This window comes from Candoia aspera, chromosome 2, assembly GCF_035149785.1.
Source record: "Candoia aspera isolate rCanAsp1 chromosome 2, rCanAsp1.hap2, whole genome shotgun sequence".
NCBI classification, from domain to species: domain Eukaryota; kingdom Metazoa; phylum Chordata; class Lepidosauria; order Squamata; family Boidae; genus Candoia; species Candoia aspera.
In genome coordinates this window covers 197,631,479-197,655,793 of record NC_086154.1, presented here as the reverse complement: position 1 = coordinate 197,655,793, position 24,315 = coordinate 197,631,479, and the positions used below count along the sequence as shown (strand labels likewise).

At 39.3% G+C, this 24,315-nt stretch overlaps 1 protein-coding gene across 2 annotated transcripts; it reads right to left on the bottom strand.

Moving 5' to 3' along the window:
- Nucleotides 1–216: 216 nt before the first annotated feature.
- OSTF1 (osteoclast stimulating factor 1) lies at nt 217–24,219 on the bottom strand. 2 transcript variants are annotated; one of them, XM_063295153.1, is made up of 10 exons: nt 23,947–24,211; nt 14,766–14,812; nt 11,458–11,508; nt 11,290–11,353; nt 7,536–7,589; nt 5,707–5,814; nt 4,872–4,921; nt 4,672–4,750; nt 3,130–3,228; nt 217–2,069 (listed from the first exon to the last, which is right to left on the bottom strand). In XM_063295153.1, exons 1-10 carry the CDS (start codon nt 23,978–23,980, stop codon nt 2,011–2,013), a joined length of 645 nt encoding a protein of 214 aa, XP_063151223.1. In that variant the 5' UTR covers nt 23,981–24,211; the 3' UTR covers nt 217–2,010. The 2 variants fall into 2 exon arrangements, with proteins under 2 accessions (XP_063151223.1, XP_063151224.1); XM_063295154.1 differs by lacking the exon at nt 3,130–3,228 and having other exon boundaries at nt 23,947–24,219.
- Between the last annotated feature and the right edge of the window lie 96 nt (nt 24,220–24,315).

Genomic DNA, 24,315 nt, shown 5'->3' with positions numbered 1-24,315 from the left:
AGAGTATAGTACCTAAGACTAGGGAAGGCATTCTGGCACTTGAGATAAAAATCTCACCCTCTCTGGCAACAAACATGCCACCGAAAGGTAAATAATGTAATTCTTTTATGGCACCCAAAATCCAGTCTCACTCTGATGTCAGAGGTGGTCTACAGAATCATTACTTATTCTGACACTGGCAAATTCTTGTTGGTCCAAAGAAGAACTACAATTAAGTTTCAAAGCATTTAAAAATATTTATTCATACTGAATCTTTTTCTGAAGATACTTTTGGTTTGTAGGCTGTTTTACATTTACAAATGAGTTCAGAAACATATCTGTTCTGAGATGAAATACTTTATAGGTGAAAAAAAAGAGGAAAGCCTAAGAGCATATGGTGAAAAGAGTTATCACGTCCCTGTTACAGACACAAACACAAATAGTACTTTCAAAATTACCATAGAATAACTTGTTTCTCTAGGTAAATTTCCCCAAAGTTAAGTGGGCAACTTGTACAAACAGAAGGTTATGTACCATGTTCATCAATGAATGAGATCTAGTACACACGCATGAAGACTTAGCGCAGCTGTCCCCAATACTATATATTCCGGATATGTTTCAATGCAACTCCCATTATTCCCTGCCAGGAACACTTTGGGAAGACTGATTTAGTGCCACCTCTATGTTGTAATCTATGGTTATAATAAAGGACAGTAATTGATTGGCAGACTGCATTTTCTCTTAATCCAGCTGCTGGGTCTGTTTGTAGCAATAGCTTCAACCAGATGTTCAGATGAAACCAAAGACCAGACTTAATAGGATTCTGTCATTCCATTGTTTGCTCAACAGATGGTAGAAATGGCTGCAGATTAACTGACAGGATTCTGCACATGCTCAGTTGGACAGAAGCCACAGTTCTTGACTTATTAACTCATAAAGCCATAAAGCAAGACAGTTGAGGATATCTTACCTAGTTTTCCCTCCCCTTAAAATTTAGGAATTAGACATGTACAAACACATCTACACACACACAAACACACACCCAGAGCAGGGATTCTATGAAATACAGGGGCGAGAAGATGAACCATTGGGGAAATCTCTCACATATACAAAATCTCTCAGCCTTTCTTCATCTCCAAAATTACTATTATGGAGGATGGGTTTGGGCTTAGACGTACATTCCTTGTCTCTAATTCTTCCTACAGTTCTTTCAGAGTGGAAGACAGAATTAGGCCTCCTTTTACTGTCTAAGGCAGCTTCTCCCAACCTGGAACCCTCCAGATGCAATTGTATTTACAAGGCCCCTAGAGGGCAGATTGTGAAAGACTGCTGTGAGCAACAGACAAGGTAAAATGGCTCTATTTTAGCTGACCAAGCAATCTTTCTTTCACTTTCTCTCCCCCCCCCCCCCCCAATACTACTCTCTCCCTGTCCTCATCTGGTGCTAAACCTCTTTTTTGGTGCCATGATAATGAACTTACAATAATTGCAATCACAACCAGTTCTCAAGGGAAACATGAAAGGAGTCATTTAATCCTAGCTCCTTGCCCTGAGTTTTCCTTATGTAACCTGCCATTAGGAGCTCTAGCGTGCAGAAAATCAAATTAATGTAGAGACTACATGTAAATATATATGGAGGGGACAGAGAGGAGAAGCAGGAATGGTGAAAATGTTCTGCAGAGAATCCAATTTCCTGAGATGTTTTCCTCCATAAAATAGCACAAATCATGTCAGATATATTTTAAGATGGATATTTATTCCCCACCCACCCAAAATGGCTGATATCTATAAATGCTATACCTCTTATTAAAAGGTAAAGCCTATTTCAATACAGCTCTCTTCTAGGCAAATAATTTAAAAGCAATTAGGGAATTTATAGCCTTAATAGGGGAGAAGGAAGGAATGTCTCCCCATGTTTAAATTATAGTAGCACACATTGTGAGTAAAAAATATTTTGTCACTGCGGAGAAAAAGGATCTGAGAAAGATGAAAGGAAAAGGCCATAGATTTTCAAGGCAAAATTAAGGCAGTTCAGTCAGAGTCTTCATCATCAAGATACTCCTCTGCGTTGCTTAATGTTCGCATTATGTCTATAAAAAAAAGGAAACAAATATAAAATGGTCATTTTCGAGCTAGGCCAGTGTTTTAGAATGTATCTCCTATTACTCCAACTTTCCCACATTCCAAATGTATCTCTACATTCTAAAAATAATTATATTTCAAGCATTTGCCATCATCATTGTTGTTTTGGTACCTCAGGATTATGTTATATGGTTTCTTATATGGTTTTATAAGCTTTTTGTATGTTTTTATATTGCATTCTGGTCTTTTGTCTTGTTTTTAATGGTAAGCCACTCAGAGTTATGTATTTGAGATGGGCAGCTATATAAATTGTATTAATTAATTAATTGGCATTTTGCCAAGTCTATTAAGAGTTTTTGTGGTTGGTTGGTTGGTTGGTTGGTTTTTTTCTCCTCAGAGCATTTCATATATTTTGCAGGGGGGAAAGAATGGTGAGCTAGCCCTGAATTTGCAGAACAGGTTAACTCAGTCAGCCACTAACCCAGTCATATCTCCTTAGTAGTCGCTGGAGCAGCACACAATCACAATCACCCATGCTGAGTCCAAAGCCTCCATTTTGGAGGATGGAGTGTCTTTAGCTGCTTTCTCCAGTCTTGCTTGGCATCTCATGAGCCTCTGTGCCAGGATATTATTAACATTCTGTTGTTATGTTGTTGGCCCTTTTCCCATTGGCCAGGAAAGCCACAGTCAGTATCCATCTGTACTTGGGAATTGGACTCTGGGCTGCAGGCTTTGGCAGTGAGGGCTGTAATGGAGACTCTTCTCATTGTCCCCAGTTCTTCTTGAATAGACAATGAACTGGGTGGAATTTGGAAACTGCCTCACTGAGGGAAGGTTGTTTAAACCCCCCAAACCTCAGAGTTCTTTTGGGATAAGACTAGTTATTTCCAATCCCATTACTGACTGGAACTGGGTCTTCCCATGACATGCTAATCCTAGTTAAGAGTGGAAATTGTTTGAAAGCATATCTTCTCTTTGGGTAGCCACCTGTCTACTGAAGCCTTCTGTCCCTTGGAGGGGTCCAGTTGTCCTGGGAGAACCACAAGTGGAGAAAAAGCTAAAACTTACCTTGCCCTTGTTTCTTTTTAAGCAAGGAAGCACAGGCAGCATTGGTAGCCATGTCCAAAGCCAATTTTTTCTCATTGTTTCTTAAGTCTGTTCTGGCACCTTTATGAAAACAGAATACAGGGCAACTGTATCTAAGTTTGGACAGAGAAACAAAATCCCTCTTATCTTATTTTCAATTCTTATCTAAAAACTGAACTATTTTCCCATCTAATGTGAAATACGTAGGGCTTTCATCATAGAAATGCAAAGATATAGAATAAGACCCCTCTGAATCAAGCATGGCTAATGGCATTTTCACTGTTTAACTGAAGTTCAGACTCGGACTGGTGTCATTTATGTTATGTTAAGCCATAATGTGGTTTGCCTAATTTTGGCTTAGCATGTTGTGTGACCCAGTCACTATGAGTTTGTAAACCATGGTTTATAAATATCATGGTGCATGACCCCAGCCACTTGTGGTTTATTCAGTAAACTGAAGTAAATCCAAATGTTTTGTAAAGTGAAAGATCCCTGCCTGAGTTTCAGAATCATAGGTTAGTGTCTAGGTCAACAACCCTTCTCAGTATTTCATCTGATATTTATTTATGTACATAAAATGTACCCAAGGTTTAAAATAAGCCTCAATAACAATGACATAATTTCTCACACAGTGGAAGCTTTAGAATGCAGCATAAATGCAGCAATATCCTGGGCTTCTCTACAAAGTTTTTAAATTGCAACAATTAGAATTTCCAGTCCGTTGCAATCCAAACAGATCTGGATGGCTGCAGGAGGACTTCATGTTCCATGGCCATCTGGGGGCTTCAGATTGGCAACCAGAATAGGGCAGTTTTGCAGTGGCAGCTCTTGTCTGATTCTGCAGTTTTGTGGATGTGGCCCTCTTAGTAACTGCTTCAAGTCAACTCCCTGGTAGCAGATACTATGAGATACCCAGAGCTTGGTTTAATCTACTTGATGTTCTAAAGGACCAAAGCAATAATTTCAGGTTCCACTGAGGATTTCCATCCATGCATATTTCTTTGTTAGTTGATGTAGGGGATCTTCAGGAATAAGACTCTGTCTTATTGAGAAGTTTCCCCTCAATAGGTGGGGGAAAGATGGTTACTTAACTGTACAAAATTAAATGTCACCTGATATTTAATACAATTGCACAAAGCTATGTACTATGAACATATCTTGATTTAATAAAGTCATATGTGAGTCTTGTGCTAAACTTGAGTCCTTCCAAATTGGTGGCCATATAAGTCTATTCAACAACAACAACTTTTGATAACCTTCTCCTTTAGTAAATAATCAACAAGTTTCATTTTAGAACACTACAAACTATCTTTGAAACTATGGCTTAATATGTTAGCTTGTTCCATACTGAAAATTACAGTTGGATATATAACAGAAGACTAAGGTTCATTATTCAGAACATGCTGAATTGCTGTGGACCAATAGAGAACAGTTATAGGACAGAGTTTGTGAGTTAAGAACACAAATTTCTTGGAAAACATAGACCTCTAACTCAGAATTTAGGTAAGTTGACAAATGCAGTACCTTTTCCCAGCAAAATTTCCACAATATCTTCATAACCTTTCCATGCGGCAGCATGCAGAGCTGTGTCTCCCAGTTTATTCTGTGGAAGGAGAACAAAACCAGCTGTAAGGGTTCAAAGGGAACAGCTTCATTCATTTCAATTGCAAAATTATGTTACTGCAAGGCAATTCTTGAAAGCCACTCAGTGTATCATTCCCTACCTGTTGGTTTAATTCTACCTTTGGCTGTGCCAATAACACTTCCACGATGTCTACACCAAATGAAGAAAAAAAGGAAAACTTCATGAGAAATTAGGAAAGCCAAGACTTTGAATTAATCAGCAAAGAGGCTCATTTTATTATTTTCAGATTTGGGAAAATTAATTGGACAAACAGCTAGAATAGAATAAAATCATCATGTACAACTTGATCATATGCTTCATTTTTTATTTCTCCAAGCTATATCCCCAAAACACATGGATTACAATTTCCAGGATTTATAATTGGCAGACTATTGCAAATTCTCCAGATTGTAATCCTGATATATTTAGATCGCCCCTGATTGAGAAAGGCTGTAATAACTGGACTCACTAACTCACTAAATGAAACATCTAGGAACATCCTTTGACTTAAGTAAAGTATAATACTGTATATGTTTGTGAAGAAAAGGGTAAGAAAGCCAAATTGTACATCCCAATCCATGAACAACATTTTCATTTGGTGTTTTCTCTAAATTTTGCAGTCCAGTCAAAAATATGTGGATATATTTTATATTAAAGATCTCTCTCTCTCATATATATATATATATATATATATATATATATATATATATATATTAAAATTCTTTGTAAAAAAATGAAAATGGCATGCAATAGTGAATATGCTTGAAAAAATATGTATAAGAGATAAAAATACATATATAAGTAGAAACATTAGAGAAATGAATACAAAATATGTGCAAAACCATTTAAAAAAAAATACAAATCAGTGAAGTATAAGGTTGGCTTTAATGTTGAAAACAACGAGGTTCTAAAATTGAAACTGAATTTCACTGTACCTTTGTGTCCACCATGACATGCCCAAAACAAGGCGGTGCTTCCAGCTTTATCTAAGCCATTGACACCAACTCTGTTATCCAAACATTCTCTCAACCAGCTCAAGTTTCCTGAAAAAGAAGAAAATATGTATTAAATATTAAATGTAATATACCAAGAAACTGACAGAAAAACACTTGGAGACTACATCTTTCCATTTATATATATAGCAACCTATTTCATCTATCTATCTATCATCCATCCATCCATCCATCCATCCATCCATCTATCTACACCCCCACCCCACAAGAAGATTCTTCTTGCAGGAGGACAATTATGTATTTGGGCATAAAAGTAGGACATAAATCATATAGATAAAATAATAATAAAAAGTATTCTGTGCTTGAAAACAAAACAGTTTATCTATGTATTATGAATTGTCCATATAATCAGCAGAATATGGATAGAATAATGCTAATAGGGAAGAAGTCCATAGTGGAAAATCATAACTTTCTCAGCCTTGCCAGCACATATCAGCAGGGAAGAAAGGGAGAGCAGCTATTTTTCTACTTCATTGATGCCAGTGACTGAAACATGCATGGTTAGATACATCAGGGAAAAAAGTGGTGTTTCTGATATGCCGCCCAGGTTCAGACTATCTGCCAACCAGGTATTACTTCATGGCAAAAGAAAGTTGCCATTGAGGGCAAGCATCGCAAGAAAACTTTCATATCTTCCTACAGATGAAAAGGATTGACATATAAAATGGTCATATTCCAAAGGACTACAGTATTAATCATAATCTCTAGAAATGTATCTGAAAATAAGTTTCTTGGAGTGTGTTCCAAATAAAATTGAAGTATTGGCACTTTCAGATTAATTCTATTAATAAGATTGTTAAACAAATGCAATAGATAATATAGTCCTTACGTTATTTCACTAGTTTATTTTGATTATTTATGTATGTGTTCATCTTAAAAAAAACTATTAAGACAAATTATTATATCACATCATTTATCATATCAATTCATTAAAATAATGAATTATTCTATACCATACTGTATATTAATGCCAGCATAGTATATGAACTGTACTTGTTTCAAGAAATATATTTATAAAAAGATAAAATCACATTTATCAGGTAAAATAAAGCTACAGAATATATTTCCCTAACCTTTAACTATAGTAGGTCAAAGGCATGGGTATGAGTGTCAACCAACAAAAGCAGCAACACGCCACTGCAACACAAGCACCACCCCTTTTGTAAGTGCATCATGATGTCACATGAGTGTACTGAGTTATGATGCACAATGCTGCTGTTGTCATTTTGACAAAGGCCTCCAACCTTGTGCATATTTCCGGATGGTGATGAAAGGAGTTATGATCCCACCCAATTGGAGAGCATCAAGTTGGACAAAGGTGTGTCATAACATGAGAGCCAAATTATTTGCCTCAAAATACAGAAATAACTAAGGAGGGGAAAAAATACTTGCACATTTTTTCTTTTTGAAGACAGAAAAGGGTTAAAGTGACTCAGATAATCCAACCTCCCTCCCAGTTCCTACAATCAAACATTTCTCATTCTCATACTATCCACCACTGTTCATCTGCCACAGGACAGCGTATATTGTAGAAAAAAATGCTTTTGTCTCAACTCAGTCCCTAAAAGTTGAAGCATCCTTGAAAGCAGATGGAGAAGAAAGAAGCAAAAACCTCTGTCGTTAGGAGGAAGCTCACCAACAGAATGTACTGTATACTTTTAACAAACCCCAACAGAATGATCTATTTCAGCCCAGAAATCAATGAGAAGAGACCAGATGAAGTCCTTGTTCAGTATTGACCCTACACTTACCTCTCTTGGCAGCTTCATGTAATGGATTGTCAATGGATTCTGCTTGTTCAGCCACTAAAGCAAAAGGAAAAATACATGCCATTTTAGCCAGTTGTATTAATCTGTCTCTTAATGGACTGAAGACAATAGCACTAATATATTTAAAGTCGATCAATAAACTTGAAACTTCTACCATTATGCCCCAAAGCTCCATTGAACTTGGATATCTTTAATGGAGCTCCTTGTAAGCAAAAACTACCTATTCATTTTCAGTGCCAGAAAATGAACTATATCTGCAGTGGAACTGGGCACCCAAAGCTTCTCTGACATTGAAGAAAACTGGGAAGGACCAGTCCAGAACTTCTGGTACACAGTAACATGTCCATGTGCACACAGAAGCTTCTGGTCTGTAGCTTATCCATTTATCGAATAACTTACCATTTGCTATGACAAATTAAAAAGAAACACACGAACACAATTGTACTGCTACCTCTAAATATTCTAGGATACAGTTAAAGTTGTTATTTGATTTAAAAAAATCAGTGATATGCTGTCAGTGTACTACAATAAAAATGAATATAATTGTACTTAAAGCAGGGGTGCAAAATAATGGTCTATTTGGTTTCTGAGTGTTGTGCCAGGAGGGGCATTCCCCCACTCTAAAAAAAAAGTGTGAATACAGCCAGGAAAAAAATAAAATTTGATTTGATTTAATTCACATTTAGTTTAAATCAAATATAGTTGATCTGATTTCTTCACCGTTATCATTTGAGAATGTTCCCTTTTTGCACCTTCACACTGTAAGTGGGTTACACCTTTTGAATGTTCGTGGGGGTCACACCCAAGGCTTTTGTGGGCCACAAGGGGTTTTAGGGCCTTGTATTGCAATGACAATCTTGATAAAATAGTTAAGAGCAGAGACATCACACTGACAACAAAGGTCCGCATAGTTAAAGCAATGGTGCTCCCTGTAGTAACATATGGCTGCGAGAGCTGGACCATAAGGAGGGCTGAGAGAAGGAAGATCGATGCTTTTGAACTGTGGTGTTGGAGGAAAATTCTGAGAGTGCCTTGGACTGCAAGAAGATCAAACCAGTCCATACTCCAGGAAATAAAGCCAGACTGCTCACTTGAGGGAATGATATTAAAGGCAAAACTGAAATACGTTGGCCACATAATGAGAAGACAGGACACCCTGGAGAAGATGCTGATGCTAGGGAGAGTGGAAGGCAAAAGGAAGAGGGGCCGACCAAGGGCAAGGTGGATGGATGATATTCTAGAGGTGACGGACTCGTCCCTGGGGGAGCTGGGGGTGTTGATGACCGACAGGAAGCTCTGGTGTGGGCTGGTCTATGAAGTCACAAAGAGTCGGAAGCGACTGAACGAATAAACAACAATTGTCTCTTGTTCCTACAATAGGCATTTAACATACAATTCTCCTTGCAGGGATAATAAGAACACGAAGATGACAGAATTGTGGGATTCAGTTCAGTTATGGTTATAGGGTTCACAATTTGGAAAACAAGTTCCATGTTTTGACCATTTGTTTCTACTGTTCAAAAGGATGAGAGTAGTTCTAGCCCACTGAGTGCAGAAATGAGGCTTTTAAACCATGGAGCTTATGCATATCCTATGGGAATCTGCACCAGAAGCCAGGAGGGACTGATAGGGTGTTTTATTAGGAAGAACATTTTTGGATAAGAATGCATCTGCAAGGGTTTGCTGTTTCAGACTTTGCACTTTTGCAGAAAAGGAAAAAAAATGCATATTTTTCTGATACCAGACAAGAATGTTACAAAATACAGAAGGCTTTGTCCTCATCCTGTCTCTTACCAAATCTGAAAATGACACAAAACTGAGTAAGATAGCTGATACTGCAGAAGACATTCAAAACTATCTGGATGCATTAGAGAAATAGGCTGAAAAATAACTATGAAATTTAACAGACACAAATGCTAAATTCTTCACATAGGTTACACAGGTATGGGACATGGGACATGTGGTTTGGTAATGATGTTTACAAAAAATAGGAGCTCAGCACAAGCTGAATATGAGTCAGCAGGGTAATGTAACTGCTTAAAAGGCAAATGCATGTTCAGATCACATCAAGTAGAGTTTCCAAATCACAAGAAATAACTTCACACAGTCTGCACTGGTTGGACCCCACATGAGTAGTGTATTCAGTTCTCTGCACCATGTTTCAAGAAAGATTCAGAGAAACCAGAAGGGCCAATAAGGTCCACAGGAATGATCCCAGGATTAGAAATCTGAGTTTTATGAGGTGAGACTGAGATTATCGTGTATGTTTAGCTTTAGAAATAAGACAACCAAAGTGGGGATATCATAGCACATTTCAGGTACCTGAAGGATTGCCACACAGAAGACTTTCAACATTTAGAGTACTGGCAGTGATATAAGGTCCTACTTTTTAAATTCTTAAAAGTAAGAGCATTTTGACTTTTGCAGGTTAAAATATTTCAAATAAGAATTCTTAAAGTGCTTCTAGTAAGAAACTGTATCATGATAATTTAATGCTTGTATAAATTAAGAAGCACAGCAGCAGCTACATCCTTTACTATAAACCCAAACTTGTTTAGTTGCAATGGGTTCAAGAGCCAAATCAACAAAGCCCCTTTATGAGAGAGCTTGAATAGGTACATAGCAGAGTCATTCTTGAAGTACTTCCTCATAATCTGTCCGAGCTTGTTTCTGAATGTCCTGAGTGTGGGAGACGGTTTGTAGCTGCTAAGAGTAAGACAAATATGAGTATCTCTGCTGCACAAGCAGAATTCATTATCTAGCTTTTGGATCCTGGCCAAGGAATTCAATGGGCTGTGAACAGGCCAGGAATCTTGATTTCTCAGAAGTTCCCGTTCAGAGCTATAATCTACCAAGCTTCTTTTGAAAAGCCCTGTTAACTGATTCAGAGCTTAAGCCTGTGTATAAGAACATCCTGGACTGGTAATCTCAAAACAAAATGTCTCTATATTCGACTTTTCAACAGCTCCGCTTTCTGGCCTGATTGTGAATCACTGACTTTTAATATTGCACAGCTCTGACTCTTGAGAACAGGACATCCTTAACAAGAATTTGAGATTACAGCAGGGATTTCTATAGTTTTGAGAGAGAGAGAGAGAGAGTCAAGGATGCCATCACAAAATGGTTGTCACAGTCAGAAAACGATTTTTCTGAAAGATAAATTGTTGAACTAAAAAAGGGAACTTGTTCAATAACCTAAATTCAAGGAAGAACCTAAGCAAAGCAAAGGACGAAAAACTTGGCCAACAGTATAACATTCTTAATATATCTTACTGCTTAGAATCCCAGTTTTAATTCTACTCACAGGTGTACCTGAAAAGTGCATTATTATGGTTGGTCACACAGTCAACCAGACGTTTAGACTAGATTTGGCATTTTTGTCCACCTATTGAGTCCTTTCCAACAACCTGGGATAGGCAGATGTTGTTTAATAATAGTAAAGGTATTGTTGTAGGATGTAAGCTGTTCCAAGGAAAGCTGCCTTTTGCAATTGACTGATGGTGATTTTGTCAATGCCGATGGGATTCAAGTGGTGCTCCAGATGTTTTGGAATTCACCCAAGCACCTATTACTATTGGTACTATCTTTGCTTTCTTTTGAAACAGTTGTTCTACTTCTATTTGAAGGTCTTTATATTTTCTGATTTTCCCGCTTCCCCCCCTCATCCTCCTCTATCATCTTCATCATCATCATCATCATCCACAAATATCTCTTGGAACACAATTTACAAAATTACCATAGTTGCTTGGGATTAGTCCAGTTCTTCCTTTGCAGGTTCCTTTCCACCAATTTGTGTCACTCTGGAGGGAAAAGAAAGCAGTGTTGAAAAAGGCAACTGGGAGTTCAAGGTGCACTTTATTCTCTTAAGGTGGGATTGGTTCAGTGGTTTTGTTTATGAACTCACCATATCAGAAATGTAGATAATATCTCCTTCTTCAAAATACAGTTCATCTGGCTGGAACAATAAATAGACTGCATTAGTTAAAGAACTGATGTAAACTGTATTGAAAACCATGACTGTATCTACTATACTTATAAAGATGTAACTGTGTAGGAAACAAAAATACTATATCCAGTACCAGTTTATCTCAACCCTGGCAACTTTCAGATATGTAGACTTCAACTCCCAGAATTTCCCAGCCATTCCCATCTAAAAGTTGCTAAGCTTGAGAAACACTGTCCTGTACCAGACATCTCTGGAGAGCAAAGGAAATGAGTTTTCTTGTCTCCTGCTGCCACCTACTGGTTATTGATGAAAAAATAAATACAATACTTGCACAACAGAAGAGTCAAACTTCATATGGTGCAGTAGATCGGCAACTGAATCAAACTGAAATAGCAACTGTTCCTTATTGTTATTGATATATTGATGCTGAAGAATGGCTGTGTCATTGTGTTGAAACTGGAACAAGTACAAGGATGATGTTGGTGATGGTAGCGATTTTGCTGCAGAGCTAATAGCAGTGGTAGGAAGAAGGTAATTTAGAGCAGGGAAAGTATGCATAAGCAAGGATTGAACATCTGCTGCAGCACCACTTGTAACCAGAATGAGAGGCCACAGACCTGAATCATGTGCCAATTAGTCTGCAATTCTCATATACATCGGAGTGAAAACATTTTGTGGGTTGGGCAACCACTGACAACCATCTTCTCAATCTGCCCTTGAGCCGCCCCCCACCACTCTTTCACCATCCCTCTCTCTTCACCATCAGTCCAATACAGACAGTAACAAACCCCAATGCAGCCATATAACGAGATGCAGAAGTGGCTAATGGCTTTCCTATCACTCTTTGAGAGTCTGTTGCAGTATCCAGTAGATACATCTGTGAGTCTCTTGCGTTATAGATACATGAAAAGAAGTTTATAGGGGCCAGGGATGATCTGCATTTCCCTAGACTTGGAAATATGGCCCTAGTTCACTAGTTTGGTGGTGAGAGAGAGCTGTTCTCTGAACCAATGCAATTCAGGCCAATGCAGATATTCTAAATTGGGATTTGCAAAACCCATATATACCTGGTCACCTCTAATATTTATTACATGGGGAGGGGGGTTATATGATATGATGGTCAGTGAGATAGGTGATCACTCACGAATGATCTTATTTATCAATTTACTTTAAACTCGGGCATTGCCAAGGGGTTTATTATTCAGAGTTCCCTATCTTGTTTCTAAGTTAGCCTAAAGCTTAGTGAAAGCTTAATGGGGAACTTGTAAAATGCAGGATCTTACTACAGGGCTTGAGATGAACTAGAATAACTATGTCTTTCTATAGAGCTCATTGATTCATTTTACTTGATCAGATTTTGGTGTATGTGTGGTGTGTGTGTTTGTGTTTTAGAGAAGTAAAATGGAAAAAGATGAAGTAGGAGTTTACATCTGATGTACCAGTGTGTACAGTGTGTACAATGTACCAACCCAAGGACCTGAGATAAACCCCAACCATTACCTTCTTTTGAAGGCTACAGCCTTTGCATTACTAGTCCTTTCTGAATTTCAGGGCACAGAAAAGGCTCTTAAGGGGAGGCTAATGCTCATACAATACAGCTAGTGTAATGAAGAAATGGGGGGTGGGGTGGGGGCTTAGGGACAGGATCACTTGCTTAGCCTACAGCTTAATGAAGGCCTTTACAAATATACTTTAAACTCATTTGGGAAAAAAATAGGCTTCATTCAGAATCATAAGTAGAAATTCTGCCCATTTGTTTATTCCACCAATCTTATGAAAGGATAAAATCTCCTTTGAGTTAAGCTTGACACCCAGGAACAACAAGGACCCTTCTGTCAGAGGTATCCACAAGAGAAAGCAACATAGAAAAATGACAGAACAATTGTGCTCTCACACTGCAAGCTCTGCCCCTTTTGTATGGGTGTTGTGATGTCACACATACCTATGGAAGGGGCAGAGCTTGTGTTGCGATGCTCATTTTGTAATTTTGATGAAATGGTCAAATTTTGTGGGTCCCCCCGTCTCCCTTTTAGCATTATTCCTGGTGTAGCTTCAGCCCTGGAATTCTGGAAAGGTTCCCATCCAAGTACTAACCAGGCCTAATCCTATTTAGCTTCCGATACTAGACAATATCAGCTAAATGCTGGCCCTGCTGAGGTGAAATCATGAAATAACCGCTAAAAGAATACTATCTCTAAAATTTAGCCAAGGTATAACAAATGCTCAGAAAATGTGTTTGAGAGAATACTGTATAATAAAAGATCCAAACATCTTGCAAGCAAGACTTGCATCTTTCATCATAGTTGGATTAATACTTTTTCTGTAATTGATCAGGATGAACAAGCAGAAGCTAGTCTATCTCTGGTCTCCCTAAGGTGCATCAAAAGTGAGCGATGAGGCTTACATTCTTTCATAATCTTCTAAATTCCAACTTTCTAAATGTCACGGGTTAAACTCAGTGACACTGAGAAAAGGCAGACATTGGGATAAACAAGTTCCAAGACATGATTAAGTCAGCACAATAGCAGATTGAGCTGGAAGGTTACAGAAATTGATTGATTTAAAACATTTCCATCCACTCACCATTGCAAAATTTCAATCGGGTTACCATAAAATTCAAACCATGAAAACGGTAGGTTAAAATAACTGAGGAAATCATACCCCAAAACTTTGTATAAAATAAGCTTACTTGCTTATTTACTTATTTATTTGCTTACTTACTGCACTTACTTGTGCAGAATGAGGAGGTAGACGCAACCTTCTTTTAAAAGAATTCCTCCTTAATTCTTAGTGGTTACAAATGCCATTTGCAATCATGCACCACTTCCTGTTATACTTCTCTCAGCCGTTTTGAACTGTATCTCAGGAATGACTGGGTCACTTGGTGGGATTTACACAATCAAGGCCTGAACATGCTAAGTATGGTGATTTTTACCCCACTGCATACCAGAATATGATTTAGCAATGAAAAGGCTGAGTTGTCTACTTTAAACTACACATTGCGTCCATTTTTATCTAGACGCCAAAGCATAATCAGAGGCCATGTGATTAAGTTCTCAGCAAATATGTGGATGAACAATTGGCAGCTTTCATCTAAAAAATAAAAAAATAAAAATCAAATGATATTTCATTTCCAAAGGTGAAATACACATACTCCTTCCAGCGTTTCATGTTCATAAAAAGTAGACTGGACTAAGTTACCACTTAATATACAAAAATACAGTTTTCCTTATTTACTTATTTTTAAAAAGTAGAAACATACTTACTGTTCTGGGTTCAAATGTATATAGGGCTCGAAAAACTTTCACCTGTCCTAAAATACAGAAAGAAATAAACATTATCAGAGAATATTTCTCCTTTTCCTAAAGCTACTCAAGCAACTATATTTGGAATGGCAGTTTTTTTAGTGTCCTAGAAGCCCCTGAAGGAGGCAGAGACTGGATTCCTGTTGTTGTTTTTTAATGTTTATTTTCTTTCTTTTTCCTTGTAGTATTAAGCTACATGAAAGCTTATACCACTTTCATTTTTGTTTTCCTAGAGAGAGAGGAAAAAAAACGAAAATTGTGCTGCTTCTCATCAGTTTGCTACCAAAATTTGATAATGTGATTCTGGAAGCTCTGGGGGCTATAATAATGGTGTGTGGAGCATATATCATTGAACACGTCTGACAGATCAGAATGGCCCCCAAACCGACAACAATACCAGTTTAACTGCAGGAATCGTATGGCTGTTCATTTGTTATAATATTAGTGGCATATATAGAAAACAACAAATTGTGGATAGCCCTTAAAATCATGGAGAAAATCTAGGTGGTCACTACGAGCCAACACTGACTTGATGGCACATCATCATCATCATCTTAAAAACATGGATGTACTCGTCACCTTATCTGCCAATTGAAGAATCTGTATGGTGACCAAGAAGCAACAGGGAATGAACAAGGGGCTACTAAAACGTTCAAAATTAGGAAAGTACCCAACAAAATTGTATATTGTACCTTTATATATTTAACATATGTAAAAAATGTATAATGAGAAATGCTAGAGAACAAGAAATAGAGATAGTAACCTAATTATATGTCAACAGCAAAACCAACCCAATGCAAATAGGCAGATATAAAGTTGAAGTAGTTAACAGACTTGATCTTCCTACGTTAAAAACATTCCCAAGGACAGTAGATGTAGCGGTGATATAAAGAGATGTATGCTACTTGGAAGAAAAACATAGGACAGAACTAGACAAATATTAAAATGCAGAGCCATCACACAGACAATAGAGGTATCGTATATACTCACAGATGAGCCGAGAATTTTAGGTGCCAAAATACATTCCCCAAATTAGGTTCGGCTTCTCTGTGGATGGGCTTGTCCATGAGAAGATACTGTAATACTTTTTAAAGTACCCATATATCTTGTATATACTCACATATAAGCCCATCTGCGGTTAAGCTGACCCTCAAATTTTTAACCAAAATACTGCCATGAATAATGCATAATCGGCGGATTACCCACAGATAAGCCAATTGTGAAAATTAAAAAATATGAACATTCTGAGGTTTGGCTTTTCTCTGGGTGGTTCATTTTTCATTTATTTTGGTTAAAAATCCAAGGGTTGGCTTATCTGTGGATAGGGTTATAAGTGACTGTATACGATACATACTGTCAAGACTATGATTTTCCCAGTTGTCACATATGGCTATGAAAGCTGGACCACAAGAAAGAAATACTGGTATCTTTGAATTGTGGTACTGGAAAAAATTGTTGAGAGTACCTTGGACTGCAAGAAAAACATCTGATTAAAAAAAAATAGCAACAGTATACTAAATCCATGTATTTTCTTTCCTTGGGACCTTCTATTTCCTCTATCTCTGTTCTTGGATAAATCTATGATAAATATAACTGCCCCAATTGCATTGGCCTCTAATATAACTAATTTGTACTGGATGGGGATCTAGTCTACCCAACTCACAAAGAGATGGGTAGCAATCTCTCTGGGTAATTCTGCCCAGTTGAGATGACACAACATCTAACAATTAGGTTTTACTACTAGTTCTTCCCACAGTGAAATAACATTACATTTAAATGAGCAAGAACAATGACTTTTATTGATTTCAGTGGGACTTAAAGAAAAACTAGACTGGACTATTACAAATCTCAATGTCTGTTTTGCTCCAATCATACAAACAACAGAGGTGTACAAATAGTATAGAGCAGTGTTTCTCAACCTTGGCAACTTTAAGATGTGTGGACTTCAACTCCCATAATTCCCCAGCCAGCATACTGGCTGGGGAATTATGGGAGTTAAAGTCCACACATCTTGAAGTTGCCAAGGTTGAGAAACACTGATATAGAGAAAAAACCATTGAACTGCACCATGCAACATGGGAACAAGGAAGCCACCATTCTCTGGCAGCAAATTTCCTGAAATACTAGTACAAGTGTTATCAGGTGTTAATCTGTAAAGCGTGCTACTATTTTCACCCCTTTCATCATCATAGCAAACTCACAAGGGACAAAATTACACTCCAATTATTTCTGTGTTTTCTTCTGCTTATGTCAACAGGAACCACAAATGATACAGACTCTTTTCTTTGGGATTTGCTACCGTGCAGATTTCTTAAAAGGGCATGCCCAAGCAAAAAGTGGTTCTGCGGATTTTTGAACCATTTCTTTACAGCTTGCTTTGCTTGAAAATATAACTCCTATGAGAAGTTTATTTAAAAAAAACAGCTTTTGGAAATGACCAGCAGAGATGGGATGACAGCAATTAACTTCTACCCCTCCAAAATCAATGTCTATGTTCTCGTAAACAATTTCTGCCAAAGTAAACAAATTATTTTTGTATCAAAAATGAAATATTTTTATGTATGATATAAGGGGAAACAGCCCTTTAAAATAATCTGAGGTTATTTCAGGGGAAGGATTTTATGATGATCCTTGAAACTAAACACTAAAACTTTCTCAATAATAGGCTACTGTTTTTGAATACTAGAGCTTTTCTTCAACTCATTCATTTTCTTCAACCCTGCCCTTTACAATAACTTATCCATTGTATAAAACCACATTCTCTAGCAATCCTCAAATCTACTGGACTGCTACTCCCATAATCCTCAACCAATGGCACCATCTATAAAAAGATTCCCACCAGCATTTTATACTGTTTTCATTTATTACAATGATATTGCACCCTATCTAGTTACCTTCCCTCCCTTGCACACCAAACAACACATGCTTACCCATTTTCAGCTTCTAAGAAAGACAAGTTTCCAATACTAAATAGAGGAACTGAAATTGCCTTTCCATTATAAGTTCAAAAACAAAAACAAAACAAATATCATTGTGAAGAATGTCTTTTCATTTAAGAAATGCATTGGAACTATTGCAATTGACAACATGGTCATTCATCTGAACACAGCGTGGAGATGTGGTAGTCCCATACATGGCAAGACACTGTTGTGGCAAAGTAGTTGTTGAATGTAGGGCCCATGTTTAGGTGTATTGCTCTTTTATAATGCTGTGCAGTTTACATTTTATAGGCTCCTTTAACAAATGTTCCATACCATTCAGTTCTATTTTCTGTATTTTTTATTTATTTATTTAGATTTTTTTTAGCTCGCCTTTATTATTTTTATAAATAACCCAAGGTGGGGAATATACCTAGTACTCCTTCCTCCTCCTATTTTCCCCACAACAACAACCCTGTGAGGTGAGTTTGGCTGAGAGAGAGAGAGTGACTGGCCCAAGGTCACCCAGCAGGTTTTCATGCCTAAGGCGGGACTAGAACTCACAGTATCCTGGTTTCTAGCCCGTTGCCTTAACCACAAGACCAAACTGGCTCTGTACAGCTGTTGCCATCTAACCAGCACAATTCTGTTTCTCTGAATGTGGCAAAACCTTATCTGATTATTCGTAGAACTGGCTGTGACTTGACTGCATTGATAATACAGTTGGACCTATTTCATTTTTGTTTATATTTAGTATTTATTTTGTTGCTTGCTTGTGGAATTCTGGTCACTGACACAACAAAGTTGTACTGCTTTGTTGCTGTGATGGTTATGCTCATGTGTTCATGTTGAGGGAAGACTGTGCCAAGACGTTTTTAAGAGTTCCATTTCAGCAGAAGTTCACACCTTGGCTTTCTGCCATAAGCGATAAAACTATGTTTGAAAAAGTCTAACAGCAGCAGCAGATAAAATAAAGCAACCATTAAAGTGGAAGAGAGAAGAGACGCTTCAAAATAGTCCAAAATAACTTAATTATAACAATGGCATCCATTTTAAAAAGAGAGCAAGCTTTTCAGGTCAGATGTTTAGACCAGGTAATGAACAGAAAGGGAACAGATTTAAAAGCGTGGGGGTGTTGCCAGTTTTCTACTTCAAATGATACTCTCTCAGCACAGAGCCTTCCAGCTCTGTGGTAGAAAAAAAAATGTAATCATTTCCTTTTTCTTGTCCTACTATGACTTGTGCAGATGTTCCCTATGCAGACAAGTGTGCTTGCTGCACAGACTTCAGAAGTGGAACTAGCACAGCCCTATTCTTGCTCCACTGCAGCCAGACCCTACGTACTGCATTTGTTCCTGAAAACAAGACTCTAAGCCAGTGTTTCTCAACCCTAGCGACTTCGAGATGTGGCTGGCTGGGGACTTCTGGGAGTTGAAGTCCACATATCGTGAAGTCGCCAAGTTTGAGAAACACTGCTCTAAGCTATTGTATTCAAAGTTCAAAGTGTGGAATTCAAAAGTCCTCAAACATACACAGAGCTGATCTGATTTAGAAGTGATGTCTGGAAAGACAGTGTTATGAAGCTTTTCCAGGTACTTAAAATATTTACCTTGTCATATCTGTTTGCAATATGAACTTCTGCCCACAACCTTCAGCTGCCTGACTTGCATGTGTAAATCAGATGGAAAGGATGTCAGCCTAAGAAATCCTTTTTTTCCCCCTCAGATTTCAAGCCCTGCCTCCACTTTGATCATAGTGATGGCCTTTGCGTTCTGCCTGGATTGCATTTACTATGGCTGACAATTAGTGGATTCCCTTGCCTTTTTACTTGTCTACCTGTGCCAAGCCAAGCAAGTGCCAACTGCTTTCCTTTTCATGAGCCCTCAGGACATATGGATTGCACTGATGGAGCTTTTGTATGAGCCTCCCTCTGCTGACAAAACCCCCCCCCACTTCACACTTCCCTGCATTCACAAGATGGAAGGGGAAGGGGATGATCATAGTTTTACCATTTTTTTCCTGTCACCTGGCTAGAAAGTGGCAAAACTCTTGTCAGCTTCACCTAGTGTTAAAAAAACATCCATCATTTCAGTATGAGTCAGAAAAAAGGGAAGGCAGGAAGACAGGCAGGCAGGCTGGTCCAGTCCACACTTCACGGTTCTATCAGCCAACTTGTTTACAAAAGTGGCCCTGGAAGGCAGTAAGTAGACACTGGAGGGAAGAGGCATTCCTGCTGTAGTGTACAGCAGCTAATTGGAGCAGGGGTATTTCCATACAATGAAATGAAGTGAGCAAGCGAACCAGACAGCACTACATGTACCAGTGCAAGTTGGAAAACCCTACTTTTGGTGCAAAGAAGGTAGAACTGGTGGAGGAAGGATGTTATGCATTCTTACCTACTGTCTCTTCCATTCCCTTACTTCTCTTCTCTTCTTTTCTGATCAGAGTACTGGGCAGCAACCCCCTCCCCCTGCTGTCATTTTTATTTTCTATGAAAATCTTTGGGGTATTTGCAGAGTACAAAATCAGTCCCAGAACTTACATCTTACAATATATTCAAGGCTGTCTTTTTGCTTTTCTGTAGGCCAGCTTCCCTTCTATTCCTTTTAATTAAAAGATTCTAAATAAATAAGCAAGCGAGGGAGCAGGTAAGGCATGAAGCTCCAAGAGAGGTACTTGTGGTTGTCATGTTGGTGACCCAGAACCTAAAGCCATAACTGCTGATGCTTGAGAAAGGCCTGGGCGTAGGTGCTGGGGTCCCAAAGGCAGATGGAGGTGACTGCTGAGCAGCAGATGAGAGTTGTATGGGTCCAGAAGAAGAAGAAAAAATCCTATGCTCATCAATCACCATCCAAGATTGATGTCAACCTCCCAGGTAGACCAGACAGGAAACATGACAAGATGAGCGAATTCTACTTTATTGTAAGGCTACATTAACAGAATCATGCACGTCTGAAAGTACAAATCTCCCGTGGTCTCTTTTTACTGCCTGACAAGTTAGGGCGGATCCTTTCTAAGTTTCTTTCTCTGCCCGTTATGCATTTGCAGACTCCTCCCCATTTTATCTGATCGTTCCCTAGGCAGCATCTCTTCCCCTCATCTCTAAAGGTCATTCCCACATACCACTATACTCTCTTGGCCCTAAGAAGAAGGCCATGGCAAACCACTTCTGAAATCTTGCCAAGAAAAGTACAGGGACTAGTCCAGGCAGTCACTAGGAGTCAACACCGACTCGAAGGCACCAGAACAATAACAAAATATTATTTCAGCAAGCATTTGCATAATATATCCCACCTTTCTGAAAAATATTGCTCAGGGTAACTAACAATAAATATTGTTTTAGAGACAAGGTCCAGTATCAGCCTTTCTCAATTATATGCTCCCACTATCTATTACATTAATTCCCCAAGCCCCATTTTGGATGGGAGAATATGGGACATCAGTTTCCAAGGCTGCCATATACTGTATGTTCCTACATCAGTAGCTTTTTAATTAATTGCTGGTTTTGATTCCCCTTGCCTCCACAATTTTACTTGTATTGTAAATTGCCTTGATTATGTGGATTAGGTAAAAGACTTTTTAATGTTGTGGAACTAACAAGATATGGCTCTGAGACTAGGTTACTCCCAAGGACTGGACTATTAAAATTTCGCCACGATATTTCCTTAGATAGACTTTTTGTTCTTCAATTTAAAAACAAGAATTACATCCTCTTCGTGGAAAATAATTGTTCTGCAAAACAACTGAAAAGTGACAATGGATTTGTTAAGTAACAAAGCATGAGACAAAGACCCACGTCTATTAAAAAGTTTAAAACCACACTTGGATTCTCAGGCCAGACTAGATGTTACACATAGGTTGCACAAAAAGGGGTCCCCAAATTTATATGAATTTTAAAAATTAAGTAGTATGTTTGTGGTTGAGATCAGGACTTTGATGCCTAAGAACCCTTCCCTATTGTTCTTTGAACATTGAAATGCCATCAAAACTGATTGCAAGTTTGTAAGCCACCCAGAATCACTATGTATGATTTGGGCAGCCTTATATATTTGTTTAATACATAAATAAATAAATAAATTGCCCCAAGGAGAAAACAAGTCAGTTATACCACATTTTCTTCCCAAAAGTAAGAGGCTAAATTGAGACAAGCATAATCTCCCTTTCTTCCAGTGAGGCAGGGGATCCTGATGCCATCATACTATCTGGCCTGTTACTGTACATATTTTTCAGAGAGAAATATGGAAAATGATTCAGAAAAAGAAAAGAAAAAAAATCTCTGTCCTTGTTATCCAGAGAAATAAATGTGCCAGCTGGGGAAGAACTGTAGTTCAAAAATGTGAAGGGCTATGGATTGAGGAAGGCTCATGTAAAACACAAAATATTTGTTTTATTTCATGAACTTGCTTTGCCATCATCTGAGGCTTTCTTGTATGCCTTGTTAGGCCCTGTTGCCTAAAAAGCTATAATTGTCTGAGAGCCTTTCATCCCTGGCTGTTTGTCTGTGATTCTCCCTCCCCCACCCCCAAATAAGCTTGGTAGTCCCCGTCTCCTATGGCTTTTCAGGAAATGATTAAAATTTGGGGGAGTCACAGTTAATGTGACCTGAATCTCTCTCTGTTCCCTGAATTATTCTTAATGATTCTCCACTTTGTTATTTTAATTGGTATTAGCATTTAATTGGTATTAGTACCGATGCAAATGTAAGGTGCCTCAGAATCAATTTAGGATGCAATATTTATAAAGATATAAAATATTTATTTTATTCTTCGAATTGAATAAATAATGTGCACTTTCTGGGTTAAAAATTTTATAAGTTACAATTTTGTAATTTACCACATTTTGTAATGTGGTCTAACATTACGTGACTTCCTGCTGTAGGGATTAATCTACATTTTTCGGTGTTGCACTGCTCTGGAAGTCTTTTATTTTTCTTTTAGACACTTTCAGTCACTGAGATCCAAGTAATTGCACTTTGGGAATTCCTGCTACAATTTAAAGTTTGGGGTCCTGCACTGCACCCTCTGTCCCATCCCACACTGACCCCCACAATCAATTCAACCTGTTTAGAGAAAGAAACCCTCAAGTTCTGGACTATTTCAACATTTTTATAACTTCCCTCTCACTTTCTCTTGTACCAGGGAAATGCTCTACTCCATTGTATATTACATATCAGGAAATATCTGTGCTATAGATCCCAGCAGCTTAGTATCCTTTCATCAACTCAGAATCTCTCTCCAGGGGAAATGAGTTAGAGAGGGGAATGGCCTGACTTGTAAGAATGCAACAATACAAACTCATTGATTTTATGGAGTGATTTTATGCTACCCAACTCTTTTTTTTTCTCCCCTCAAATGAATAAGTCTTATTTTGTCTTGCAAGTGATTGAGAGAAATCCTAGGTATGAAGAGGGCTTGCTTGTCTGCCCGGTATGTTAATGCACGTCGGGCACTTTTTACCTAGGAGGCTGCGTGTCAGGACACCTTCTTCTCCCCACCTTCCGGATCAGTACTGTAAACCTGCCACTTTCTAAGCCTCTGACAAGCCTGAAGACGGGGGCGGGGAAGTCCTTCAGTTGCTGCCGATTTCGCAAACTGCATTAATGCACCAGACGCGGCCCGCCCCGGCGCGCTTTCGGCAGCAGCGGCTACAAAGATACCTCAAGCGATCGATCTGTTTTGCTTTGGCCTCCGCTCTCCCGGAGCAGCCGCCGCCCGCCCCCAGGTGGCACCGCCGGGAGCCTCGCGGCTCAGCTCAACTTCCTGGCCTGACTTTTGACAGTGACAAGCTCCCTCCGAGCCCCACCCGACCCAGAGAGTAGCTCTTCCTCCTCTCCAAGCGAGCCTCTTCGTCTCCATCTCCAGCGCATCGCAGCAGCAGAGAACCGAGGAGAGAAGGGGCAGAAAAAGTGAACCGGTCAGCAAGACTCAAGGCTGCCAAAGCTACAGTATGGGGGTTACATCTCAGTTTAGGACGTGAAATGCACCACGTCCTGCGCGGCTCTCCTGGCTGAGCCGCTGCAATTGCCGATCCACGTGTCAGGGAGGACCCCCTTCCCGTCCTCGACCCACTGCCGCCGGACGGCTCTCAAGATGCGCCCTTCGCCCCCTTTCCCAGCGGCCCCCGCCCCCTCCCAACTAGAGGGGAGACGGCAGCAGCAACGTCAAGATGACGGCTACCAGGAAGAAAAGGACTCACTCGGGTTAGGAGACCAGCGCCTCCCTTACCTGGCTTAGCTGGCTTAGGCGGCGGCTTGGACATCGCTGCGTCCGAGTTGCAAGCAAAGCCGCCCCGACCGCTGATCTAGCGCTGAGCTGGCTCGCTCGCGACCTCCAGATCGCCGTGGCCCCTCCCCCGCGAAGGATTTCTGGAGCAGCGCGGATCGAGAGCGACCGACTGAGCAGCGGGGTTGGTGGACTTCCCAGCTAAGCGCTGGGCGAGGGCACGAAAGGTGCTTTTGCAACGATGAGGAAGTGCGGACTGTTCCAGGCGTGGCTCCCCCTAGAGGCCACGAAACCGCACGGCAGGGAGAGCGGCGGACCAGGCAAGGCGGAATCGCCCTATGAGGCGGCCCGCGTGGGAAGGAGGGGCCGACA